This window comes from Vidua chalybeata, chromosome 19, assembly GCF_026979565.1.
Source record: "Vidua chalybeata isolate OUT-0048 chromosome 19, bVidCha1 merged haplotype, whole genome shotgun sequence".
In the NCBI taxonomy this organism is placed as follows: domain Eukaryota; kingdom Metazoa; phylum Chordata; class Aves; order Passeriformes; family Viduidae; genus Vidua; species Vidua chalybeata.
The window spans coordinates 4,815,112-4,840,384 of NC_071548.1; the positions used below are offsets into that span (position 1 = coordinate 4,815,112).

The 25,273-nt window shown below is 55.2% G+C and overlaps 2 protein-coding genes across 12 annotated transcripts in view; one reads left to right on the forward strand and one right to left on the reverse strand.

Moving 5' to 3' along the window:
* The first annotated feature begins 662 nt into the window (after nucleotides 1–662).
* GALK1 (galactokinase 1) lies at nucleotides 663–5,444 on the forward strand. Of its 2 annotated transcripts, XM_053960576.1 has the most exons (8): nucleotides 683–864; nucleotides 1,656–1,845; nucleotides 2,164–2,283; nucleotides 2,784–2,919; nucleotides 3,327–3,508; nucleotides 3,740–3,890; nucleotides 4,067–4,229; nucleotides 4,953–5,147. In XM_053960576.1, the coding sequence occupies exons 1-8, from the start codon at nucleotides 700–702 to the stop codon at nucleotides 5,022–5,024; spliced, it is 1,179 nt and encodes a 392-aa protein (XP_053816551.1). In that variant the 5' UTR covers nucleotides 683–699; the 3' UTR covers nucleotides 5,025–5,147. The 2 variants fall into 2 exon arrangements, with proteins under 2 accessions (XP_053816552.1, XP_053816551.1); XM_053960577.1 differs by lacking the exon at nucleotides 4,067–4,229 and having other exon boundaries at nucleotides 663–864; nucleotides 4,953–5,444.
* ITGB4 (integrin subunit beta 4) overlaps nucleotides 5,445–25,273 on the reverse strand; it is a 30,923-nt gene continuing 11,094 nt past the window's right edge. The window contains exons 10-40 of one of the 10 annotated variants that reach the window (XM_053960560.1): nucleotides 25,124–25,246; nucleotides 24,839–25,006; nucleotides 24,494–24,570; nucleotides 24,145–24,356; nucleotides 23,743–23,846; nucleotides 23,502–23,600; nucleotides 22,627–22,753; nucleotides 22,366–22,485; nucleotides 21,778–21,884; nucleotides 21,420–21,453; nucleotides 20,349–20,537; nucleotides 20,158–20,261; nucleotides 19,696–19,754; nucleotides 19,069–19,092; nucleotides 18,760–18,908; nucleotides 18,499–18,678; nucleotides 17,810–17,958; nucleotides 17,132–17,336; nucleotides 16,511–16,671; nucleotides 15,974–16,154; nucleotides 15,629–15,766; nucleotides 14,924–15,106; nucleotides 14,606–14,737; nucleotides 12,387–12,560; nucleotides 11,729–11,902; nucleotides 10,712–10,861; nucleotides 9,765–9,953; nucleotides 9,347–9,502; nucleotides 8,759–8,923; nucleotides 8,223–8,336; nucleotides 5,445–7,655 (exon numbers count right to left, since the gene is read on the reverse strand). In XM_053960560.1, coding sequence (XP_053816535.1) covers nucleotides 7,525–7,655; nucleotides 8,223–8,336; nucleotides 8,759–8,923; nucleotides 9,347–9,502; nucleotides 9,765–9,953; nucleotides 10,712–10,861; nucleotides 11,729–11,902; nucleotides 12,387–12,560; nucleotides 14,606–14,737; nucleotides 14,924–15,106; nucleotides 15,629–15,766; nucleotides 15,974–16,154; nucleotides 16,511–16,671; nucleotides 17,132–17,336; nucleotides 17,810–17,958; nucleotides 18,499–18,678; nucleotides 18,760–18,908; nucleotides 19,069–19,092; nucleotides 19,696–19,754; nucleotides 20,158–20,261; nucleotides 20,349–20,537; nucleotides 21,420–21,453; nucleotides 21,778–21,884; nucleotides 22,366–22,485; nucleotides 22,627–22,753; nucleotides 23,502–23,600; nucleotides 23,743–23,846; nucleotides 24,145–24,356; nucleotides 24,494–24,570; nucleotides 24,839–25,006; nucleotides 25,124–25,246 — 4,278 coding nt within the window. In that variant the 3' untranslated portion in view covers nucleotides 5,445–7,524. Of the gene's footprint in view, nucleotides 7,656–8,222; nucleotides 8,337–8,758; nucleotides 8,924–9,346; nucleotides 9,503–9,764; nucleotides 9,954–10,711; nucleotides 10,862–11,728; nucleotides 11,903–12,386; nucleotides 12,561–14,605; nucleotides 15,107–15,628; nucleotides 15,767–15,973; nucleotides 16,155–16,510; nucleotides 16,672–17,131; nucleotides 17,337–17,809; nucleotides 17,959–18,498; nucleotides 18,909–19,068; nucleotides 19,093–19,695; nucleotides 19,755–20,157; nucleotides 20,565–21,419; nucleotides 21,454–21,777; nucleotides 21,885–22,365; nucleotides 22,754–23,501; nucleotides 23,601–23,742; nucleotides 23,847–24,144; nucleotides 24,357–24,493; nucleotides 24,571–24,838; nucleotides 25,007–25,123; nucleotides 25,247–25,273 lie in introns of all 10 variants that reach the window. The other 9 variants (XM_053960557.1, XM_053960559.1, XM_053960554.1 and 6 more) reach the window with 9 other exon arrangements.

Genomic DNA, 25,273 nt, shown 5'->3' on the forward strand with positions numbered 1-25,273 from the left:
GCGCGGCCAAGTGCTGCCAGGGGAAGCTCGCACAGGTGCCGGGGGGCCCACCCTCACCTTTAAGGGCGCTGAGCAGCGGCTCCTTCCTGGCCATGGGCTCGTCGTCCCCCAGGGCCAGGTGATCCCGCGGCGGCAGCTGGATGGGAACCAGGAACCGGGAACCGGGAACCGGGAACCGGCCCCGCCCCAGGAGCGGAGCGGAGCAGCTCGGCCCCACGGGCGGGGGGAACCTCACACACACACACAGGTGCACGCGTACTTAAACGGAAAGCACAGACGCTGCTGTACATAGGTGTAACACAATGACACATATACCTATTGATCTGTACAGATATATAAATTCCATACATTGCAGAGGCAGAACCCGCATATATGAGACACATGTGCAGAACAAACACGTATTTATCTCTACGTGTATTAGGACAGCCTTTGGCATATGGATATATGTGTTATAAATCTTCGGTGCCGGCCTCGCCGCAGGTACACACGGGGGGTGTGTGGGCGAGCGCTCGGCCTGTCCTTAGGGATGCCCAAGAACAGCGATTCCGAGGACCGTGAGAAGAGGCGGTGCGGAGCGCTCGGGGCGGTGCGGGACTCCTGGGGGTGGTGCGGGACTCCTGGGGGCGGTGCGGGGCGCTCGGGGCGGTTCGGGGTGCTCAGGGGCGGTGCGGGACCCATCAGGGGCGGTGCAGCTCGGCCATGGCGGAGCCGCTGGATCCCGCTTCGTCCCCGCTGCTGGCCGCCGCTCTCCGGGCGCACGAAGCAGCTTTCGGGAATGCGGCGGTGCTGGCGGCGTGGGCCCCCGGCCGGGTCAACCTCATCGGAGAGCACACCGACTACAACGGCGGCTTCGTGCTGCCCATGGTAAGGGCCGTGCTCTGCCGCCCGGCCCCGGGCTCTCGCCGTGTCACCCTTCCGGGTCCTCCTGGCAGCCGCCGGGGGCCATCGGCCACTGCCTTCCCATCCCCGTCCCGGGATGTCCCCTCCAGGATACCCCACCCAGGACCCTGAGGGATCCTGCAGGATCCCCTGCCCAGGAGCCGGAGCTGCTGCAGCCCCCCCTGCAGACCAACTCCTCACTCGCTTCACGGGGATGTGATTCTCTTCCCAACCGCCTCCCCGAGAGGCTGAAGCCTTTTTTCTGCAGCCCCGTCAAACAACGCTCCCGTTTCCAGAGAGCGATGTTTTGGTGGCAGAAATGGTTCAGAACAGCAGGAAGGAGCTTCCTGCTCCTTCCGAGCCGCTTTGGCTCAGTGGTGAAGTCCCCACTCAGTCCTAAATCAAACCTACAGCTAATGACTGTGAGGCCACGGAGCGTGGGAGCAGGTCAGCTGAATTTCCCTGGCAGGCAAGGAAACTTCTCGAGGCCTCTCCCATTCTTGACGTGCTTACCACTCCCCCGGAGCCCAACAAGCAGCACCCGGCACCCAGCTGGGGGGTCAGGCACGACATTTGGTGGGAAGACTGTGGGTCAGTAAATAGGCAGGAAATTTAATTCTGTGCCAAGCCAGAGTGTGCACTGGGGGCTCTGGGGTAGTAAAGAGAACACTTGGATGCTCCAGCTGTGGGCTGAAGCAGCCACAGCTGTCACCTGCCACCCGTGGGGATGCTCCAAGGGATGCTGCAGGGTCTGAGCCCACCTTCCCCACCCCCAGGCCCTGCAGCTGGGGACGGTGCTGGTGGGATCCCCCACGCAGGACGGGACCATCTCCATCGTCACCACCTCGGCAGAGGCGGACGAGCCCCACAGGGTGCAGTTCCTGGCTCCCTGTGCCAGCAGCTCCCTGAGCCCGGGGCTGCCTCGCTGGGCCAACTATGTCAAGGGCGTCATCCAGCACTACCGGGGTAAGGCCTGGGCTGAGGGATGGGTCAGAGCCCCCCTTGCAGGGAACTGGTGTTCAGATCCAGCTTTGGGAGTGCTCCAGGGGCTCTTCTAATGTCTGTGTAGTCCTGCAGCTCTGCCAGGATCAGGCTCCAGCAAACTCAATCTCAGCTCCAAAGGTTCCTATGCTTGGGGGTCTCCAGGGTCACACTCTGCTGTGGGTCACCCTGTGTTCTGGAATGTTGCGCAGGGGCTCCTTGTGCCATTCCCTGTGAGCTGTGGGGCACACACCGTCCTGCAGGGGCTCATGGCCCCCCTCCTCCCTTCTTCTCTTCCTGCAGGTGGTCCCGTGCCAGGCTTCAGCGCTGTCATGGCCAGTGACATCCCCCTGGGTGGGGGCCTCTCCAGCTCGGCTGCTCTGGAGGTCGCTACATACACCTTCCTGCAGCAGCTCTGCCCCGGTAAGGCAGCAGCCCATCCTGGGCCCTGGCATCTGTTTCCAGGTGGGAGCTGGGATGGCAGGGATGCCCTTAACTCGATCCCACAGCCCTTGGCAAAATACTGCTGTGAGCGGGTAACAACTCCCCAGCTGGCACTGCCCTGCCTGTGTGGCTCTTCTGGCTCATCCAGCCTGACCTGCCCAGACCTCTAAAATCCATGGACCACTCCTGGGGCTGTCCAGGGGGATGAAAGGAAGCTCTCTTGGGAGCATCCTCTCCCTGCCTTAATGGCCCCAAAAATCAAGATACCTGAAACACCAGTGTCAATTATCACATCCAGCTGGATCGGGGGGCCCAGGCTGGCATAGATGCCATGCAGTGGTGCAGGAGCAAGCACCTGCAGCTGCAAAACCCCATTCTGTGGGAAAACAACCCTTTACCTCCATGTTTGCTTCCCCTGCTCCCAGACAAGGGACTAAGTTGCAGGAGCTGCTAACCTGTGTGTCTCTGCTGTGGCACAGACGATGGGGATTTGGTAGCCAAGGCACTGGTGTGCCAGAAAGCGGAGCACACGTTTGCTGGGATGCCCTGCGGGATCATGGACCAGTTCATATCCGTGATGGGCCAGGAGGGCCACGCGCTGCTCATCGACTGCAGGTCAGGGCCGAGCGCTGAGCTCGCTGTGCTGGGCCCAGCTCCTTGAGCAGCTGGGGATGAGCTGGCCCTGTGGCCATGAACTAAGGGGCAGGAGTGTAGGGAGAGGTTAGCCCTTGAACCCAGCCCAAAACCTCGTCATGGGGGCGGGGCAGCCTGCACTTTAATTCTTCCTGGTCTTGATTCCTCCTCCTGCAACCTTTCTGCTACTTGCCTGGGCTGTCTTTCCCGCGGTCGTTAGGGTTTATTATGGAACTAATATTTGGAGGGAATGAAATGCTTGAGTGAAATTGCAAACCACCTGGACTTTGCCTCTGTAGTTTAGGATCTGCCTGCCACGTGGCCTCGCTCAGGTCTCTGAGAGCCGGGGCGGTCAGGGGGGCGGGCACTTGGCTGAGCTCTCCCTGCAGGTCCCTGGAGACCGTGCTTGTCCCGCTGAGCGATGCCAGCGTGGCCGTGCTCATCACCAACTCCAACGTGCGGCACACGCTGACGGGCAGCGAGTACCCCACGCGCCGGCGGCAGTGCGAGGAGGCAGCAGCGGCTCTCGGCAAGGCCAGCCTTAGGGATGCCACCCTGACCGAGCTGGAAGGTGGGTACAGCCCCCCCCCCCCCCCCGCCCCCCATCTCTGGTCACTCCTTGGGGCATCAAGAACTTGGTGCCCCGTGGGCTGAGACCTGGGCAGGCGGGGGTGGGCGCACACCCTGTGATGGGAGTGTGCTGCAGGCAGAGAAGCTTTGGCACAGGATGGTTGCAGGATGCAGCCCTGCAGCATCCTGCAGGCTGTGAGGCTTTGCTGCAGGGACACAATTGTCTCTGCAGAGGCCAGGAACCAACTGGGGGATGAAGTGTTCCAGCGGGCCAGGCATGTCATTGGCGAGATAGCACGGACAGCACGGGCAGCACAGGCACTGCAGCACAGGGACTACAGAACATTCGGGAGGCTGATGGTGGAGAGCCACAACTCCCTCAGGTGAGGATGACCAAGGATGCTGACAGCCCTTCTAAGCAGAGCTGGGCCAGGGTGTGCAGCACCCAGCATCGCTGCCATGGCGGTGGCTGCACCAGGACTCAAGCTGGAGCTGTCAGTGGTGCAGTGGTTGTGCCCAGGGTGGAGGACAGGGCAGAGCACGGCTCTCCTCTCTCCAGGGATGACTATGAAGTGAGCTGCCCGGAGCTGGATGAGCTGGTGGCAGCAGCCCTGGAAGTCGATGGGGTTTATGGCAGCAGGATGACCGGGGGAGGCTTTGGAGGCTGCACGGTGACACTGCTGGAAGCTGAGGCTGCAGCCAGAGCCCAGCAGCACATCCAGGTACTGGCAGAAAAGCCCCTGGAGACTGACTGAAAGATCCCAAGGGAACACTCGGGGCACAGCACAGGGACACTGTTAAACTGTTGCTCCTGAGCCATTTGGGGTTGGTGGAGCCCATGCATGGCTGTGCAGGGGTAGCCCTGAGTCTGTTGATGCCAATGAGCTCTTGCAGGCAGTTCAGTACTGAGCCAGTCACAGAGCCCTGCTACAGGACCTCATTGCATTGAGAAAGGGAGTGAAAAGGTGCTGGGGGAGCTTCAGGAAGGCCAAATCCATCCACAGAAAAGTGATCTGAGCTGAGGCTGGGTACTCCTGAGCTGAACATTGGCAGTTATAGCCTGGGAGAGATCTCAGTGCCATCACCAGTGTTCCCTAACTCAGCACCTTGGCATGCACAGGTAGCTGGAAATGCCAGCAGAATGGACGTGTCAGGACATTGGGCCTGTGAACAAGGCAGAGCATCATTTTGCTGCTCTATGAGATCACAGTGCACCCTATAAATGGCTGGGGGAGGGGGGGAAGAAGGGGCAGAGGAGGGTCTGAAATGAAGAGAGACCTTTGGCCCCTGCCAGAGGTGGGAGAGAGGAAACATGACCAGGAGTTACAGTACAGTGAAGAGTGGAGGTAAAATGAGTGTGGAACTGACCAGCAGGGCCTTTCCCCCCAGCTCTGGCATGCCCCAGCCCCAGAAGCCCAGCCTCGACTGCTCCTCTTGTTTTTCAGGAGAAATACAGTGGCACAGCCACCTTCTACCTCACCAAGCCCTCGGGAGGGGCAAAGGCTGTGCCCCTGTAGAGGAGTGGCCACCGCCCCTGGGAACCTTGGGCTGGCATTGCCTCCCTCCCCAAGGCTTTCCCAAGGGGATCAGTTTGTCCAGCTGAATCATTTGCCTAATAAAAGCAAAACATTTGCACGGTTGTTCTGTGCCCGTGTGGGCCAAAATCACTTGGGACTGTTCCTCAGAGGATACTGGTTTAACTCCAGTTTGCACTGGTGTAAGGAGCCATTATCAGCACTGTGGAGTCCAGCAGAGCTGCAGTCACAGGAGGGGATGGCAGTGGAGGAGCAGCAGGCACTGACATGTGGCAGAAGTTCCTGCTTGGAAATCTGCCTCTGGCCCCTGCCCTGCATCTGCTGCAGGTGGAGGATAGCAGGGGTGGGGGAGGGATTTTTTATTTTACTTTAAAAAAACCCAACAGCAATAAAGAGGCAGAATATAGAGAAAATATTTATTGAGTGCAAGAGGAAGCCATCTGATCAAAGACCTGCTCTGGATCCATCTTGGAAAGGCTGAAACAGCACCAGCTCCAACAACCAGGTGAAATTTAAAAAGACAGGCCTGGGTTAGTGCATGTGAGTGGGGAAGGCCTGATTCCCTGGAGAGCAGCTGATGGGCCATGGTCTGCTCTTAGAGAACAGGATCATCTTTGGTTAAAATGCTTGGGAAAGTCCCTGTTTAGGCAGTTCTCAGTGTTTGACCCTGGACCACAAAGCCCAGGGAAGGAGTCCTTGAGCAGGAGGAGAGAAAATCCCAACCCCAGGCAAGACGGGAGCAGGGAGGGAGGCAGCCTCATGCCACTGGCACTTGCTCAGGAGAAATAAGTGCTTCTTGAAGGCACAGTAAAACCTCAGGGTTTGTGAAGGATCCCTTGAGCCAAGTTCAAAATTGACCCAGCTCCATCTGCATCATGCAGTCCTGTGGACTTGATCCACCCACATCCATCTTTGGCTGAAAGGTGTACAGCCCTTCCCCCAGTGAAATAAAAAGCCTGAAGAGGAGAGGGAACTGTTGGTGGTGACCTCTTTGTTTCAGAGTCCAAAAGAAAAAAGGAAATAAAAAAAAAGAAATTTAAAAAAAAAAAAAAAACCCACACACAAAAAGAAAGCCAAAGTTCATTGTGAGATTGAAGCAGGCTGGTGATGCTGCTAGGGGCCCCTGCAGCTGCTGCTTTGGTTGGAGACTCTAACCCAGAGCATGGCAGCTGCTGCTCCAGGCAGGCTCCTTGCTTGCTCCCATGCAGCTGGAACACACCAGGGAAACCTTGCAGGGAATCTGCTTGTTTTCCCTGGCAGAGGGCAGGGAGCTTCCAGGGATCCTGCCCAGCACTGGGACATGAAACCCAGCAGGGTCTCAGCTCAGCCCAGCCCTGTGTGAGGGGAGCTGAAGCTGGGGCTGAAGGAGTCTCAGACTCGTTCAGGATGGTGGGAGTGCCTGTTGTTCCCAGGCCTGCTCTTCTTTTGTGTTTACTGATGGAGCACAAGTCCCTTTATGGATGTTGCTGCTGGGCAAAACGTCTTTTAAAAAAGATACCCCACATCCTCTGCCCCGAAATCTCACTCTCTCCACATCAGCTGTGTGAGGAATCCCAGCACAGTTCCCATCCCTCACCTTCAGGAAGCTCACAGCCCTTCTGTGTCCAAGTGCTCCAGCTGGGAGATGTTCTGCAGGGAGTGGATCTGGGCCCTTGCAGCCTTCTACTGGAGCCTCTGGTGTTGAAGGATACAAGGTCCAAGGCAGAGCCCAGCAGCCTCATCACAGGGTTCAAGTGGCCTTTGGATCAAGCCCTTAACTAATTTCTTCCAGTTATTCATGTTTCCTAGCAGCCACAATCCCAGTGTTGCCTCCACATTCAGCATAGATCTCATCCACCTCCATTTTTTTATAAAATAATAAAATACATTTATATATATTTATATATATATTATGAAAACTGTACAATGTTGTATGCAAAAAAAAAAAAAAAAGCATCAGAGGCCATCAAGTAACAAAACACAAATGAAAGGTTATTCTTTGCTATCGTGGTACCAAATGTCAGCAGCAAAGGACAGACAAATAGGTGCAATAAGAAAGCACAGGTTACCCCAAAACCCTACCTTGCAGCTCTCATAAAACCCCCATACTGAACAAAACAACTCCAATGAACAGGGGATTTGCCAGGGAGCCTGGAGCAAAAATGGAAATGGTGACCCTCTATTAATCATGGTTTTGACATCTGAGATCTTCTCAAAACCGTGACCTGACAATAAAATCATTCCATTCCATTTACCTGGGGAGGCTGAAGCCTTGGAGACACCCCAATTTCTGCCCTGAAGGATGAGCTTACACACCCAGCTGTGCCAGAGCTCTGAGTGTGCTGGGCTCCAAAGGACAAATCCAGAGGCTGGAGTGCCACAGAGGGTCTGTGCCTGCAGGAGGAGCTGCCCAGGCACCACCTGGATGAAGCACCCTTGGGTCGTTCCATAAGATCCTGGCACCTGATCCCGAAAGTCCTGCTGGTGCTCGGCCTGCCCTGGCTCAGGCCTCGTAGAACTGCCTCTCCACCTGCTGGGTGAGGGTCCCGCTGGCCATCACCGTGTGGCTCACAAACTCCTGGGTGAGGGTGCTGCTGGAGTTCTCCACACGCTGGGTGGTCACCAGCATCCCGTCTGCAAGGGGAAGGCACCAAGTGTGGGGTCACAGGGAACAGGCTCTGCTCTGCCCCGCCACTCCAGGCAGTTTGTTTTCCATCATAGGAAGTGGTATTTAGGAACCTCTCCATACCAAGTGATCCAGTGCTTTGCTACATCAGGATGGATCTCCTAACAACTCCCAAACTCTCCGTGTTGCAGCATGAACCCATGAGCACAAGTGGATAACATGGGACAACTACATGGATGTGAATAAAGCTGTTTGTCCCACTGCTCTGTTTTTATCTGCTCTGAAGAGTTTGAACCTAGCAGGAAGAGCTATGATTTGGTCCCTAGTGATAGTGCTGGAGGACTCTCAAATACAGCATTCCCTCCAGGACTGGGCAGCATGTGTGGAAATGACTGCAACTCTCCCTGGGGCAAAGCAGGGACACAGTGTAGGAAAACAGCTGACCCTCTTCAATTCCACCTGATGGACCCTCCTCCCCTGCCTTTGGCACTTGAGGTAAAAGCAGCCTCAGGCCTTTGGCCAAGCAGAATTACCCTTTGTTTTCTGAGGGTTGCAAAGCAACAATGAGCCCCTACCTGTGAAGTGGGGATCCAGAGAGGAATGGCTGATGCTGGTTTTGGTGGTGTATTCAGTGGGGAATTTGTAAACTTCTCGCATGTACTGCTGTCCTCCAAACTGGGAGAAAGCACCTGGGGAGAAGGAAATGGGATGAGTCAGTCAAGAAATAACAAAGCGCTTCCAACTCCTCAACCCTGCACAGTGAGCACCAGCAAGTTCAGGAATCTTCCCTTGCTGATATCAGAGCCAGGTTCAGAAGGAACTAGGAGGACTGGGAAGGTCTCACGCCTGAGCAGTAAGAAGATGTCTCCAGGTATTTGTACAAACAGGCAGAAGTTTCACCACAAGTTAAACACTGGCAGGTGCTCCCTCATTTAATGCACCAGGACTGGGACAGTGCTCACCAGGCACAGCACTGCCCTCATGGAAAACTGTCTCCATGTCTTTCATGGAGCATGGAGTCACCACCAGAGCTGGAAAGTGACTGCAGGAGTTGTGTTCCCTGCTCTGAGAGGTTTCTCTTTGCACTTCCACAAAGACAAGGGTACTGTACCTCTGTCCTGAGATTCAATGGTGATGAGGCCTTCTCTCTCTGGCCCGAAGCCTTGGGTGGTGTTGGCTTGCACTTTGAACTTGTACGGGACATTCTCACTCAGGTGGGGCACAGTCAGGGTGGTTTCCAGGTTGTCTCCTTCAACATAGATTGTTCTGGGCTCCCCTAATCCAGAGACACAGAGTGGTGAAGACAGACCAGAGTGATGGTCCCTGCAAACACCCTCCCTCTCAACTCTGCTGCCTCGGCTGTCCCTGAGCTTTACAACCCACAGGCTGTAGGACTGCACCCACTTCTACTAAGGGTTAAAACAACCCCATTTCACTACAGTGGGGAACCTCAACAACCAACCTCCATGGGGTTTTGGCTGAGGTCCTTCCTCTTCCCACCACATTTGTTAGACCAGACCATGCAATGGCACAAAGTATCAGGAGCCACCAGCTCCCAGGCCTGGAATCAGCCTCATGTCCCCACTTTGTCTGCACTGATGTAAGCAAAAAACTCTTTTTACTGGTCCCAGCCAAAATAAAGCAGATTGCTGCCTTAGCTGGAGGTATCTGGTGCTCCTGTGCTGCTCAGCTAGTGTACCTCCTCCATGCAGCCTCTCACAGGTGATCCTGTAGCCCAGGATGGGCCCATTGGGCTCGCGGGGTCTCTCCCAGCTGAGGTGCAGAGAATCCGGGCTGAGGGCAGTGAAAACCAGTGGTCCAGGGGCACAGGGGGTGCTCAGGGTGAAGGGGGTGCCTGCAAGGGCACAGGGGACTCGTCAGAATCACAGCAAAGGGAGCCTGGAGGGATCTGCACAGAGCATTTATGGAATGAGCTGGAAGGGCTCAGCTTCCTGGACAATGAGCATGATGTGAATGTATGGGGAAGAAGGTCCTGTTCCAAAATGAGAGGAAGGAAAGAGAGGTGAGGATGTGGCAAGGGGAGAGAAAACAGCCAGGCCAGCACTGTAGACAGCAGAAGAGACATCAGTGCCACCCTTCTGTCCCCAGCACCTCACCTGGCACGGGACTGAGCGGGCTCTGCGGGTCCACCTGGGACTCAATGGTGATGACTCCCTCCCTCTCGGGGCCCCAGCCCTCCTCGCTCTGCGCCTTCACCTTGAAGATGTAGGAGTGGTTGGGCAGCAGGTCCTCCACCACCACTGAGTTCTGGCTGGGGTTGGGGATGGTGATCCTGTGCACCTCTCCTGGGACACAGAGGGAAGAGGATGTCAACACCACGTTGCAGGCACAAAGACAGAGCCACAACTTTCACCTAAACTGTGTTTCAAACAAACTGGCTGCAAAAGTCATCCAGGGTTCCTCCCCAGGCATCTGCATCACACCTTGCCACCAACGGTTAGTGAAGGATGTCTTTCCAAAAAAGGCTTGGGACAAACAACAGCTTCTTGAAAACTCAAGGAGTTTCAGACAAAATAATTATATTTTCACTAATACTGCCCTGAGAGTCATGTAAAAATAAGATATTTTCATTTCAATCCTTCTTCCAAGTCTCATGTATTGAAAAAAAAATTAATGTAAGATGTTTGGGCTGATGGAGAGAATCAGTAAAAAAGGAGTTTTTTTTGGAGGAGAGATGATTCTACAAGGAACTCCAGGAATTGCTCTTCCTCTAGGAGAAACAGGGAATGAAAGCTGTGAAGTAGCTGCAACATTTCCTCACAAAAGAAAAAAAGAAAAAAAGAAAAAAAGAAAAAAAGAAAAAAAGAAAAAAAGAAAAAAAGAAAAAAAGAAAAAAAGAAAAAAAGAAAAAAAGAAAAAAAGGCTACACAAGAAGCAGATTTAGGACCCTGAATCCCAGAATGGTTGAGGCTGGAAGGCACCTCTGGAGATCATCTGGTCCAATCCCCCTGGCTCAGAGCAGGGTCATCCAGAGCCAGAAGACCCAGAGCAGACCCTCCACCACTCAAAACTCCCACCAAGCCCCCAGTGCCTGTTCACTGACCTCCATTGAGGAGCTGGTACTGCACGCTGTAGCCCTGCACCTCCTTCTCGCAGCGCGGCTCCTGCCAGCTCACCTTCAGGGATGTGGGGCCCAGGGCAGAGAACACCAGCCGGGTGGGGGTGTCGGGGATGCCCAGTGGCTTCCTTGAGTCTGAGGCAGAAAGGGAACATCAGGCTGGAGATTTTGGGGATGGGGTCTAAGGGGGCTGGGAGAGAGAAGGCACAGGCAAACATGGGATGGTCCTGATGGTTCAGGGAGGATGTGGTGAGATGTCACCTCTGCAAGCTGACCTGCCATAAGGGGGACTGGCTGGCTCTGCACAGCCACAGGGATGTTCCCACGGCCTCAGGGTGGGACGAGTTAATGAAAGCTTCATGCCCCTGTGGCAGAGAGCCCAGAGAAGGGGCCTGGTGCTGCCTGTGATCTTCCTCACCCCTAAGCATCCTGTCCAGTCTCCTAGAAGCTTCACAGACTTCATTAGGTGTAGGTCAATTAAACTGGCCCTAATCTACAGCTAAATCAGCCCTCCAGGCCCCGTTCACATGGCCTAGTACCACATCTGGGTGCTCCTCAGCTCATCCCACTGGGACACAAGGCTCATGGAGAGCACAGCAGCCTCCCAGGTGACACTCAGGGACTGAAGCCCCTCACTGACAAGGAGCTTGCAGAGGGACATCTCATAAGGAGCACACATTCTCCCCAAGAGCTCTCCAAAGGCCTGTGGAGTCAGACTGAGAACAAGAAGCTCATTAGGAATGAAGAGAATGGGGACAATGGGTTGATCAGAGCACGGCAGCAGTGGTGGTGAATGTTAATCAGTCCAGGTGGGCTGAAACCTGCAATTGGAAAGGTGATGTGATGGAGGTGCAGGCTGGGTCAGAAGGAAGATCAGCACAGCACACAGCAAGCCATGGAGAGGAGGTTTGGTGTGAGCAGTGGATGCAGCAGCTCATGGATGGTCGGTGGCTGGGCTGTTATGGGATGTGTGGCTGGGAGGAAACACTGGACAAGCTGTACCTATGTACTTGCACATCCCTGCGGACCCATCAGTCATGATTATAGAGTCCCGGCAGCCAATGCTGGGGTAGTAACCCTTCACCTTTGCCCTGCTCCTGAAACCCACGTCCCGGGGCCGGAGGAGTGTCCTCCCAGCATCTTCATGGATGGGAGGGAGGAGTGTCCCCGGGTAATCTACAGAAATAGTTCAAGAAGAAAGAGAAAAACACCATTGGAGATTTCAGAGCAGGTTCAGCCTAGGCTCCTTCACAGGTGACTTTTTAAGGCTCAGGTTTGAAGAATCTTTAAACCACCTTCTGTCAGCACCAGCTGATTGACACACATGGAGCTGAAAGGCAACCACACTGCTGGATAGAGTGAGGAGAAGAAACATGTGCTCTCCCTGGAGTGCTTCGTGGTGTGAGGATAAGGATGGTGCTCCCTTCCCTGAGCACCCTGCCTGTGAGGGTGGGCCCCTTTTCCAAACTGGTCTGGAAGCAGAGAGGCCTTAGCAAAACACCAAGACACCAGTGGTGGGGACATGACCTTCTAGACCTGCGGTTCATAGGCCACCTTAGCTGTGAGCACAGTCCTCACCCCACGAGGACTTTAGGGCACAGGTCCAAAGACAGTCATGGGGATGGAAGGGAAGGGCAGGTCCCATCCCTGCGGTACTCACCGTGCCCCATCAGCATTGTGGAGTAATCTCTTGTCAGTGAGGAGCTGCCCATCACCCTGTGCTCCTGGTGCATGTGGGAGCTCAGCTGGTGGTAACTGGTGTTGGCTGTCCTGGTCAAGGTGCCACTGCCACTGCTGGGGAAGGAGAAGTCCACTCGGCCATTCATCAAGTGCTCTGTGGAAGAGGGCACACCATGAGGAATGTGGCTGTGGACAAAGCTGCTGCTCCACTTTCCACGGGGAGGAAGTAGGAGGCACCACGGTGCCCCCCCTGCCTTGGCCAAATCCCAGGTTCAGCCACTCTGGAATGCGATTCTGGAATGCTACATCTAGAACAAGCCACAACACCCAACATGAGACGCAGAAACAAAGAGATAAACAAAGACTTCCTGCACCAGAAACACCCATGGTGCCCAAGGTAACTCCAGACCTCGGCCTTGCTGGGGCACTGCCTTGTGGTTCTCACCACATTCTCTCACATCTCCCCTTAGACACAAGCACTGGTTTATCATTTTCGATTTCAAAAGAAGGTGGAAGAAGGAAAGTGGCCCTTTATGGAGGAGGTTTCTCTAGATCTCATTCTAGATCCCATCTCAGCTGGATCTGAAAAGCAAACTCCGCTCTGTTGTTCTGGTCCTTGAGAAACAAATCCCCATCCCCTCTCAGCAGGCCAGGAGAGATCAACCACCTAAGAGAAAGTGATTTCTGTTTAACAGTCCAGCAGATCTGCCCCAGAAGCTCAGGGCACTTAATTAAGGTGAAGAGCTGCCTTGGAGGTGGCACTTGGCAGGTATCATCTGAGTTTGCTCCTGCCTTGAAGGTCCAGCCTTTGGTAGAAGCAACTTGCTAGCAGGCTCCCAAGTCCGTGCCGAGATGGGGGTTACCTTGACACCCGTGTGAGCAGACACACCAGGACAAGGTTTTGAAGCAGATCACAGCAACACGAGGGTGGGCACACAAAGGGAGGCGGGGGGCACAGAGCCTGTCCGCCGGCCCCTTGGCTTAAAGCAGGACAAGACAGGACACTCAGTGCCGTAGTGGAGCTGTCCTTCACCTGCTTGGGGCCGGGGTGTCCCGCTCCTCCTCACACTGCCAGGAGCCACAGCGCTGTCCTCCTCGTGGAGGAGCCCCTCGGTGTCTGAGGAGAGGCGGCTGCTGCCAGAGAGGCGGGGAATGGTTTCGGGTGGGAGCCTCCAGGTGATGTGGCGAAGGTCCAGGTCTTCTCCCAGCAACGGCACAAATTTCCACCTGGATCCTTTTGGGACAAGGCAAGCACTGGTGTTGGCATGGTCTGCAGGGGTCAGGGTGGGCCACCCACCACCTCCGTGCTGCTTGCTGGGGAGAGGAAGGGACAAGCACCCGTGGGGATGATGCCTGTTCATAGCCCGTGTTCCAAGTGTGAGCTGAGGAGTTCAGGTGGTGCAACCATCTGGTAGGTGGAGAGTGGTGGGAGCATGACATGCAGGGGGTTCCTCAACCCCCGGACTTTTTTCCAGTCCTATGTCCCTCATGACAAAAGGCGAGAGTCAAAGTCCCACCACATGCCTGTCCCTGCATGAAGAGTCTGCAACAATTGTCCTCTGCTCAGGAGAGGTTTCGTCATTCCTTGATGTGCACTCAGGGTGGTTGGACTCCTGATGTTCCCATCACCTTGCTCTCTGAAAAGACCAGGGACTCACTCTTGGGTCCCAGGCCCTGGAGAACCCTCCAGAGAAGATCCTACAGACACACCTCATCATTTCACTTATGGCTCATGTCCCACCACAAGACCAGGGAGTCAGCCTCATTCAGAAAGTGAAGGGATGGAGGAAGCGAGGCCAGTGCCTTCCCAGCACTGCTGTGTTCCCTCCTGTTGGCTTGGCCTAGACCCTGAGCATCCAGGGGACTCAGAGGTTTGTGCCTTTGCTGGTGCTTATTTGCCGATGTCTCACGGTCCAGCCAAATGGCAACACAAAGGGAAAATGAGCAGGGAGGGCCTCTCCCACCCCACACTGAGATTTCTCTTTGCCTCATGGCTCCAAGGAGGCACTGGCCTTATTTACACTGTGACCAGCCAGGTGTCCCCATGGATGCAGCTACTGAGCTTTGGAAAGGCTGATTTCCACCATCTCCACAACTTGGATCTCCTGAGAGATGGAAAGCAGTGAAGCTCATTGCTGAAAGCTGCTGTTAAGGAAAATGAATGTTAGAAATGACCTTTTCAAGCTCAGAGACACAAACCTGAATCATCAGAGACACTGGGCCTCTTGCTGCCGGCCGGAGAGCGGAGCACGTCTGTGCTGTACATCAGGTAGCTGTCATAGTCCTCACCTCCCTCTGCATCAATGATGGGGACATCAGGGATGATGGGGACTGCAGGAGAGGTGGAAAGTGCCATTATAGACAAGCAGCAAAAAACCACACAATGCTCAGGCTGGCCCTCAGCATTGCCAGGATGGCTGGAGCAGCAGAGCAAACAGGAGGTGTGGAAGCAGTTGGGGTGATGGGGAGCTCTCCCCTGCTCCTGTCCCTCTGCCCCCTGCCCAGGCTGGCACTCACTGGACATGGGGCGTTTGGGTTGCGTGGCGAGGTTGATGGTGGCTTCTCTCTCGGGCCCCCAGCCCGCGCCGTTCCTGGCCTTCACCATGTAGCGGTAGGGCTGCGACTCGCGCAGGTTCTCGATCAGCACCATGCGCTTCCTGGGGTCTTCAACCAGCACCTTCTTCACGGGCCCAATGGGTACTGCAAGGCATGGGCACACCTGTCACCCACCAGGCGCAGAGGACCCCACAACACCCTGCACTTTGGTGTCAGGATACAGCCTGGCTCTGGGAAAAAGTGCAGCAGCTCTTTGGGCTGCTCAGAACAAGCAGCATCACCTCAGGGTAATTCCTAAACCCAATGCTGAAGTCAACCTACATGAGAAGTCTTCTGTTGCTGGTGTATCACAAATAACTCCTTCCTGGAACCTCACCCCTTTATCTAGACCTATGAACTAAGTTTTTGAGATGAAAAACAACATAAAATACTATGGAAGTGAATGGGAACAGAGATTTTTGGCATTTGCAGGGTTAAATCCTAACTGGTGATTTTTCTGTGCTTTTTCCATCAAGAAGTGACCCATCCAAACCCCAGTTCTCAAAAGAAACATGCCTGGAGCTATTCTGGCTCTGCTGCTGCTGTTTGGGACTGGCCCAGCCTGCAGGAAGTCCCCTCCAGCCCCTCAGCCTAGCTGGACTGTCCCATCCAAAAATGAGCTCTTACCGTTGTCCTCATTGACAAGCCCATAGCTGACTTCGTAGGCTGTGATCACCCCGTTGGTTTCTGCAGGCTCGGCCCAGCTCAGCTGGGTCACGGTGGAAGACACGACGTTGAAAGCCAAGCGCCCGGGCTCGCTGGGCACTGGGAAGACAAAAGCAAAGGGTCCCCATCACTGCAAGTCACGAACCAGTGGATGCCCAGAGTTCCCCAGATCACAGCTGGGTTGCAGCAGGAGACACTCAGTGCTTGATCCCGAGACCACCAGAAGCCCAGGGCTGACCCCGGTGCTGGGTGCAGAGGTACAAACTTGCTCCCACGTGGAGGGCAGGAAGGTGTGGGGTCACTCACCCTCCTCCAGCGTGCGGCAGTGGATGATGTCCGAGTAAGTCCCTTCTCCCACGCCGTTGTAGGCACAGACTTGCATCTCATAGTCGCAGAACGGGTAAAGGTTTGTCAGCTCTGCTGATGGGGTTTTGACATCAAGGAGATGGGCTTCTGACTCAGGGTCCCCCTGGATCCAGTATTTCACCTGGCAAAGCAAGTGCAAGCCATGATTCCTTCAGAACCTCACATGATGGGTGAGAAATTGCTTGTCTCTTACTAAATCAGCTCTGGGAATGGTGGCATGCCATTCCTCTGAAATGGGAGGCCAGGATAGTCTGGGTATTTCATGATAAGTGATGGAACTGGAGATGAAGCCACCAGGAATCTTTCTTGCATATGCCTCATCCACCAGCAATGGTCCCTCAAGGATGGAGGGGACCAGAAGGGGTGAACTTGCTCCCTCTTTTGGGTGTGTACTTGGACCTCTTTGGTACAAATGTCTGTGTGAAACACCTGCAGGAGGGGACCCACACTCTTCCCTGGGATCCACTCACCCCTTACCTTGTACCCCAGGGGTTTTCCTGGTGGAGGAAACCAGTTGAAGCTGATTTCCCTGGAGCTGAGAGCACGGGCATCGGGATTAAACGGTGCACTCAGGCGGCCTTTGGGGGACTGGGGGACCTGGGCCAGGCCAGTCATCGAGGGGACACCATCCACCAGCTCTGCAGACAAGAAAGTTTACATCAGTGCCAGTCCTCCCCCTTGGATGGAAAAGAAGGAAGTGTGCCTCTCTCAGCACTGCTGTGATAAATACCTTATTTATGTTAGTGACCCACTTGATGACAGTTTTGCTTGTCCAGTCACAGGAACCACCACGCACCATTCATGGCAAATCCTACCTCTCCCTTATTTTAATGGCTTTTCATTCAATTTCCCAAGAAAAATGAATGAAGAAGCCATTCTATTTCCTTTACCGAGGGAGACGATCCATCTTCTCCCCACCCACTGACTATTCCCACTCGTGCCTCTAGAGGGGGACCCAAATCTACCAGTTGGAGCTGGAGGAACCTCGCTGCGGCTTTTTTGGGCGAGGATGGAACTCCGTGCACCGCATCGGGGTGGGCTGCTCTGGGGAGGAGGTCCCACAGCCCCCACTGCCACTGCCCAGTTGCCAGCCCCTACCTGGGTCAGCAATGGTCACCGTGGTCTGGGGGTAGCGACCAATCTTGGCGCCGTACTTGGGGTGAAGGAGGTCGATAGCAAATTGCTTGAGCTGGCAGTTGTTGAGGAGAGTGTCTATCTCTGTCAGCTCCAGCAAGGGCACCTGCACCTCCTTTCGGGTCTCCCCAGGCTGGAAGACCAGCTCACCTTCCGTGAAGATGTAGTCCTGGAGGAGAAGAAGAGATGTGTTTAGGGTGAGGCTGGATGGGGCTCTGAGCAACCTGGTCTGGTGGCAGGTGGCCCTGCCCATGGCAGGGGGTTGGAATGAGATGGTATGTAAGGTCCCTTCTAACCCAAACTGTTCTATGATTCTATGATTACAGCCTGTAGTATCCATGAGGAGAGTCCCAAAGAGCTTCCCCTCATCCCTGAGTCAATCCTCATTCACCTCCCAGTGCCCACAGCTCCAGGGGCAGGTGGTATCTCCTGCCTCAGGCACAGACATCCTCTCAGGTCCTCCCTCCCCGAGGGAGCAAGGGATGGAGAAGAAAGTTCACCCGTGTGCTGACCTCAAGCCTTGGGTCCTCTGTGTCCCAGCCATGTGCTGATCACTCCTCTTCTGCAGCTCCAGGGCTGGCCTTTTCCCAGCCCTACATTCCCCTCCTTCCTGCCTGCCAAGGCCAGGAGCGCCACCCTTACCCTGCCATTCTTGGCCGTGAGATCCCGGGTCCTGTAGGTGACTTGGGATTTCCCGTTGTCTATGATCTCCCTGAGGACAGGGATCTTGGCCAGCTTATCAAAGCGGCTGTGGGAATAGGCTGGCTGCAGGAAGGTGATGAGGCTGCTGGCTGGAAAGGGCAGGAGAGAAGGAATGTGTAAAGCAAATACATGAAGAATCACATCCCAAAAAGGTGTCCTCCCTGAACAGAGTTCCAGTCACCCCTGGGTGTGAACTGTGCATGAGGTATCATTCCATGGGCTGGAGACTTCCCCACTTCCCATTTGTGCTCCCTGCTCATAACACCAGGTGGGAAGCTGAGGCAAAGTGCTGGGGACATTAGCACAATAACATCAAAGAGGTTCTGCTTCACACCAGCACTCAATGAACTGGAGCAGCAGAGGAATGTGGTCAGCCCTAAATCTGTCATGGAACTGGCAGCATCTAAACATCTTTGTGATGGTAAAATGTTCCTGTCAGCAGGGAAGATGACCCTCCTTTGGATGCATTAAAGGATGCTCCAGTTTAGACCCAGGTGACTTCAGAAAGGAGTCACCAAGCAAGTGTCTGCTCTGTGGCCCAGGGGTGCTCAGATATGCAGACTGCCTTACAGACCACATCAGTCTGGACACAGGACACTCAAACACCTCACACAGTCACAGCCCCTCACCTTGTTCTTTGATGATGGTGATGTTGACAACCCTGCGCCCAATCTTTGCGATGCCATTGGGGACCTCGATGGCCTCCACCTGCAGCTGCTTCTCATCATCATCATCGTCCCTGATGAAGAGTGGGACACGGACGTCCACCAGCTCCACGGCCTCTTGGAACTCCACCATTCCCTGAGCATCTGGGGGAAAAGACAAGGGTGAGAGGTGAGAAATAACCCCCTGTACCCAGCCAGGAGCCAGTGCCAGGCTCTGCTCCCTACCTTGGTCTGAGGTCACAGTGTAATAACCCGGTGCAACCTTCAGGTCATTGAAGGCTTCGTGGGAAACATGTTTTTCCACCACTTTGATGATGTCTGGCTTGGCTGAGTAAGGGGCAGTGAGCACTGTGTCCACAATGGTGTGATCCTGCCTGGGAGGAGGGGAGGGAAGGGCAGGTGAGAGCTGAGACCGGGCTAACTCATCTCACACAGCAGCTGGGGGGCCAGTGAGTGTGTGGGGCACTCAGTCACCCCACATGTGTCTGTACAATGAGGGAGAAGCTGCACCAGAGAGCTGCAAATTCCTCTTACCTTTTCCCAGAATTAGGCTGTAACCTGGGGGAATAAAAAAAACCAAACCCAAATCAGAGTGACTAACACCCTTGGAGAGACAAAGTGCTGTGTGAATCACAGCCCTGTGCAGGTCTGAGCTGCAGCACTGCCCTGCGGGTGCCAACCCATCCCACGGAGCCCCAGCACATGTTCCCTCCTGCCCAGCTGCTCTCTCCTGCCCTGGGTTTCCCAATGCAGCAAGGAACATGCCCACAGGGGAGACCACATCTGGATCAGGCTGTGGGGAGGAGATACCACTCCCTGCTCAGCACTGGCATCCCCAAATTCCTCCCAGCCCACACCAGGCACTCCTAAGCTTGCACCAGGCTGAAACTTTTGAAGCCAGTGGGAATTCTCCCATTGAGCACCATGCGACCAGGACTTGTTCCTGCTGCTCCAGAGCCAAACTCAGCTGAGATCTCCTCCACAGCTGGGTGGGCTCTGCTCTGCAGCCCTGAGCGGGTGAAGCACCACACCAGCTTGTCTCACAGATCACACTTCCTCCCAGCATCGCAGATTTCACACTCCAGCTCTCTGGTCCACCCCATCATCAGCAATGCCCTAGGGGAACCCTGTCCTGCAGGAGTCTCTCCCCCACTGACTCACCTGAACTTGGTCTGCTGGACCTTGTGGCAGCCAGGAATGTGCTTGAAAACCTCGTTCAGCTGCAAGGAGCAAGAGGGACAAGAGTCACAGTGTATCCCTCACTGAGCAGGATGTGCTCAGCAAGCAGATGCTGCTGCCACAAAACCCAGGAGCCCTCTGAGCACCCCAGGCCCTCCTCCCTCACCCTCCCACACCAGGTTTCATCCCAGGATACGGCAAGAGGCTGCAAATTGAAGCCAAACAGGAGCTTCAGACCACATGCCCCAAAGTAAACCCAGAATCTCCACGAGATGCTTTGCCAATTCTTACAATTGTGACCTTAAAAATTGTGCTTTCTCACAAAAGAAGAAAAACTGCTCCTTCCTTTCCATAGCTGTGGGTTCCCAGGGAAAGGCCACTGCCCAGCCCCCTGTGTGGCTGTCCCCAAGGCCACCCGAGCCCCCCTTGTGCCCAGGCTCCTACGTTCTCCTCCACTTCCTTGCGCAGCTGCTCGAACTCCCGGGTGTCCGGTTTCATCAAGTTCTGCGTGAAAAGCCGAGCCAGCCTCAGGGACAGCCCGTAAGGAACTGCAAAGAGAACCCCCCAAATCAAACTCCGTCCTTGTTGGTCAGAGAAATAACCCACCCAGAAGCTGGAAGCACGGGGACACTCACTGAGGTCCTTGGCGTTGGTGGCAGCGGGGGAGGTGACGCCCTGCTTGTGGACATTGTTGTGGATCTTCCAGCGGACCGTGTCCCGACCCTTGAGGGAGCCGCTACGCACCAGGGGCGTGTCCAGGTGGTCGGAGGACATGAGGCTCTGGCGGAGCATGTAGTGGTCCTCCTTGAAGCCAACGGTGCGACCTGCAGAGCCAGGGGCGGGGTCAGAGCCTGGGCACACCGGGACAACGCCGGCCACCAGCTTCCCAACGCCAGAGATTCTGTTCCGGGGGATGTTGAGGGTTTCCACCACGCTAAGGGTGTGGGGATGTCAGCAGGGGAGTGGGATGGAGGGAGCAAGGGGTGTTCATGAGCGGGGAGAACACATCTCACCAGCTAAGCATCACAAGGTCAGGGAGAGCCAGCAGTGGCATTCCCAGCAGGGCACCCCAGGAGTTGTTTTTTTTAGCTTTTACAGAGATGAGGTAATTGAGAGGCATTTGAAATGATTTTATTCTATCAGTCTCGATGAAGGGTGAGACATAAGAGATGTAGAACTCAATGCCATTCTATCAAAAGCTAATTTCTTAGTTATAATACTTTATAAATGTTTTGCAGCCTATTAACTTTTACTATAAAATGTTGCCATTACTTCTAACACCAAACACTTATATTTTTACCCCCACATAATCTTGCTACAATGTATCTTTTGCAGTTCTAATTTTCTAAAATATTTTGTCTTTTTATAAAGACATATTTTGAAACTATTTCTAGTTCAATCTCTCTCTCAACACTGTCATCTCTATTCCATAGCCTTCCTAACTCAACACACCTTATCTCAGTATTTGCATACAGATATATTTTAAAAATCCTTTACAAATCCATTTCTCACACCAGGGTGTGGGGCAGGGAAGAAGAGTGGACCAGGAGCTCCAGGACTCCTTGGCTCAGGCTCCTTGCTAGAAGCCTTCTCCCTGATCCACCTCTCCAGCTCAGAGAGGAGGGATGCTCGCCCCAGCACACCCCCAAACCCAGGAATGCAGTGCACCCCACAGAGCCCTTCCCCCCAGGACCAAGGGCTGGTACCTCGTGCGCAGCAGGGAAGCAGGGCCAGGCAAGCCTAGAAAACAAATGGCCAGAGACACAATCACTTTGTGGCCAAGGACAAAACCCCTCCAAGTCTCCATCAGGGACGATCCGCATCAGCAGGGATGTGTGGGCAGCGGGTGGAGAGGGGTCTCAAGCTGATTTTAGCTAGATGGGAGAAATCTGGCTAAAATTTCACCAAGCAGCTCATGTTGGAAATAGCAGAGAGTTGGATACCACAGGGACATCCCCTGTGAATCTGCCCATGCTGGAGGCTGGGTGAATTCTGGAAATTTGTCATGTTTTTGGCCATATCTGGTTCTCTCTCTAGGATGGGGAAGTCAGCTGAGACACTCACCTTGCAACAGGCACAGAACTTCCAGCAGAGCAGGAGCAGCAGCCCCAGGAGCAGGATGAGGAAGATGAGCAGTGGGATGAGCCAGAAGAAGCTCCCAGGCGGGCACTCTGCAAGTGACAGCAACGTCACTGCCAGGCATCAGCCCCGTGTGGGGTGTGCAGGGAGGGAGCAGGGAGGGGAAAGGCTGGACCACATCTCTCTGAGGGATGGAGCAGCCCAGTTCAGCTTGGCAATGCCTCACAATGAGAAATGCTGTTCAGGGAGGGTTATCACACCTCTGCTCACACCCAGCCATACCAAAGGGCTGCAGCACCTTGCATCAATCCCTGCCCGTGACAGCAGGGGAAAAGCTCTGATCTCTAAATGTCTCTCTGAGGGTGCCACGTTCCACCCGTTGCAGTTCATGGGACAGACGGTGTCACCCACCCGTGTCACACAGCAAGGTGGGCAGGGAGGTGCTGCCTGCAGCTGACCCTGCCCAGGGGCACAGAAAAGGGACAAAGCAGGGACTGGGGGCACTGTGGAGTTGGTCACTCTGATCCAGATCCCAGGCTGGACATGCCCCGCTCCTCCCAGCGCCCTGCTCACCTTTATTCTTCTGCACAGGGACAGTGGTGTTGGGGAGGACACTGGGGTCTCCCTCCAGGGTGTAGTGGTAGGTGCAGTCATCATCCTCATCCTGGAAGGAGCAGTACTCGCCAGCCTCCTCTGTGGGGAGAGGGGACATGGTTGTGAAGTCACCAGGGCCAGGAAAGACTTGGGGAGCAGGCCTACGTGCACACCCACACGGAGCAGGGCACACAGGAGACACCACATGCTGGCTGTGCCCAGCTCTGCTTCTCACGTTACCTTTCTTCAGCTCCTCCACCATCTGGATCTGGAGGTGGCAGGAGCTGCAGTTCCCTTTCAGGTTGCCTGTCCCCCAGGTCTGGCAGCGGACACAGTCCCGGATGCTCTCACACACAGCCTGGAAGCCCTGGGCAGAGGCGGGTGGGATGGTCAGGGACACCCCCGGGAGTGAGGGAGGACATAGCCTCTGAAAGGCAGAGCTGGAGAGGCAGCTCCTCATCCCAGAGTCAGGGTGAGGTCCAGGTCAAAAAGAGGACTCACTGAGAACGAGCAGCTAATGAAAGATTTATAAGCCCAGTTGGCTCCAAAATCTCTTATACCAACAGCCTGCATTTGGGCAGCAATTAGATCTTCTCCAAGGGTTTCAGTGGCCTTTCCAAAACATGATCAAGCCAGCTTTCTCCATCTCTACTGTGGGATTAGCCCATGTTTGTCAGTGGGGAAATCGAATGTGTTCAAGGCCAGGTTGGGTGGAGCCCTGAGCAACTCGATCTAGTGGAAGGCATCCCTGCCCATGGCAGGAGAGTTGGAATGAGATAAGGTTTAAGGTCCCTTCCAATCCAAACCAGTCTGTGATTCTATGAAATGAGTTTTTTCCCAGTCTTGGGGCAAATCAGAACAAGCCACAAGCTGAGCCTCAAACCAGAGTGCAGATAAATATAGACTCTCAATGGTTGCTGCTGGCAAACAGGATGGCAAAGAAAGCCTGTGGCTACAAAGCAGCTCCCATGCCAGAGCCTTTCTGGCCACAGGACAGGTGAGACAAACCCTTGCTCAAGATTTTGTTCCTGACTGAGATGTGCCTTCATCTCTGCTTTGCGTTTCTTCCCTGGAGGCTCTGCGTGGGAATGAGTGATAAACCCAGAGGGACTCACCAGAGAGTAGCTGATTTCACAGGTGGAGCTGGTGTACAGCGAAGCCATGTCACAGATGCATCTGCCACATTCACACCTCCCGTGGTTATTGCAAATGCCCTGGGAGAGAAGAGGTGACAGCCTGAGAGCGGCGCTGGGAGTCAGCAAGGCACCTCAGCGACCCGGAGATTCCAGCACTGGGGCAACTCGCTACAGCCCTGCCTGAAGCAGCGGTCCCTGGGGAGGGCGGGGCAGGACCTACCCCTCGGCTGTCGATGCAGGTGTCGTTGCTGGTGGGACATTCACAGCCCGGGCCCTCCCAGCCGCTCTCGCACACGCAGGCACCCCTGGAGCAGCGGCCACGATCTGCGGTGAGAGCAGGGATTGCCTGGGCTCCAGTGCTGGGCCATTCCCCCAGCCCTGTCTGGGGCTCCCCCGCTTTCTTTGGGGTGCACAGGGGCTGCAAAGGGGCTTTTTGAAGTGCAAAGGGGCTGCAAACAGATCCCACAGCATCCTCCCTGCACCTCTGCAAGCGCAGAGTCCCTGCAGCCCATCACTGGTCACTGAACCCTCCGTGCCAGTGCCACCAGTCCAGGACACCTTGTCTGTGCCATCAGCCCAGCACATCCATCCCCCAGCTGGGGGGCTCTGGGGGGGCTCTCACCGTTGCAGAGGAAGCCGGAGGTGCGCGGGCACTGCAGGACGTCGAACTCGCAGAAGGCGCCGTCGAAGCGCAGGGTCTGATCCTCGGAGTAGCACTGGCACTTCCCGCACAGGCACTCGCCCCGTCCCGAGCACGGCTCCACGTCCCCAGGGCGGATGCAGGCTTCGTTGTTGGGGGATGAGGCCGGGGAGCAGTCGCACGTGTCCCCTCGCCTGGGGACAGAGATGGTGCTGAGAGAGGCAGCACAGCAGGGTCCTGGACAGGATGCCCGGGGCACAAATGTGTGTCACTGTGGGTCCCCGGACACCGCAGGGTCCCTGGCAGGGGTGGCTCTGGACACAGTCCTTACCAGCCCGGGTGGCAGATGCACTGTCCACACACAAAGTTCCCATGGAAACTACACTTGGGCGAGTCCAGCTCTTGTTGCTGGAAGTGAAGAGAGAAGAGGCATTGCTGAATGGGCCCAGCTGCCCCCAAGACCATTTCAGAAATCAGAAGGGCAGATGCAAGGGTAAAGTTTTGCCCTGAACACCAAGCTCTACCATAGGACATCACACCGAGCTGGGAACAGGCAGTGATGGAGACCTTGGCCAGGCTGAGCATCACTGAGGGGTCCAGCAGGACCAGCATGCATTGGCCAACACATTCCCACCCCAGGCTGGCAGGAGGATGACACCTCTCTGCATGACCCCACCTGTTCACAGGGACACACGTCGCAGATGACAGCAGTTGACACCGTGAGGCTGTCGCTCAGGGACGTGGGTTTCACATGGATGACTCCTTGCCGGTCCTTCTCGGGGAGGCTGCAGACATGCTGCCCACCAACGTACTCCAGAGCCTTCACGTGCATGTGGAACTTGCTCTGAAGGAAGGAACACACTGCAGGGATGAGCCAGCTCTGTGGGACCACATCCCAGCTGGACACGGAGAGCTCATCCCCTCACACGTGCCTTCCCTCTGCTGCCATCCGAGTTCTTACCACTTTTCCACGGGTGATGTTGAAGGAGCCAGATTCTGTCTTTTCAAATTCCAGGGAGGTGAACTCTGTCTTCAGGGCTTTGGGGGTGAAGTCAGCCCGGATGTCCATCTTGGAGCGGATGCGCTGGGTGCCAGAGGATAAACACAACGT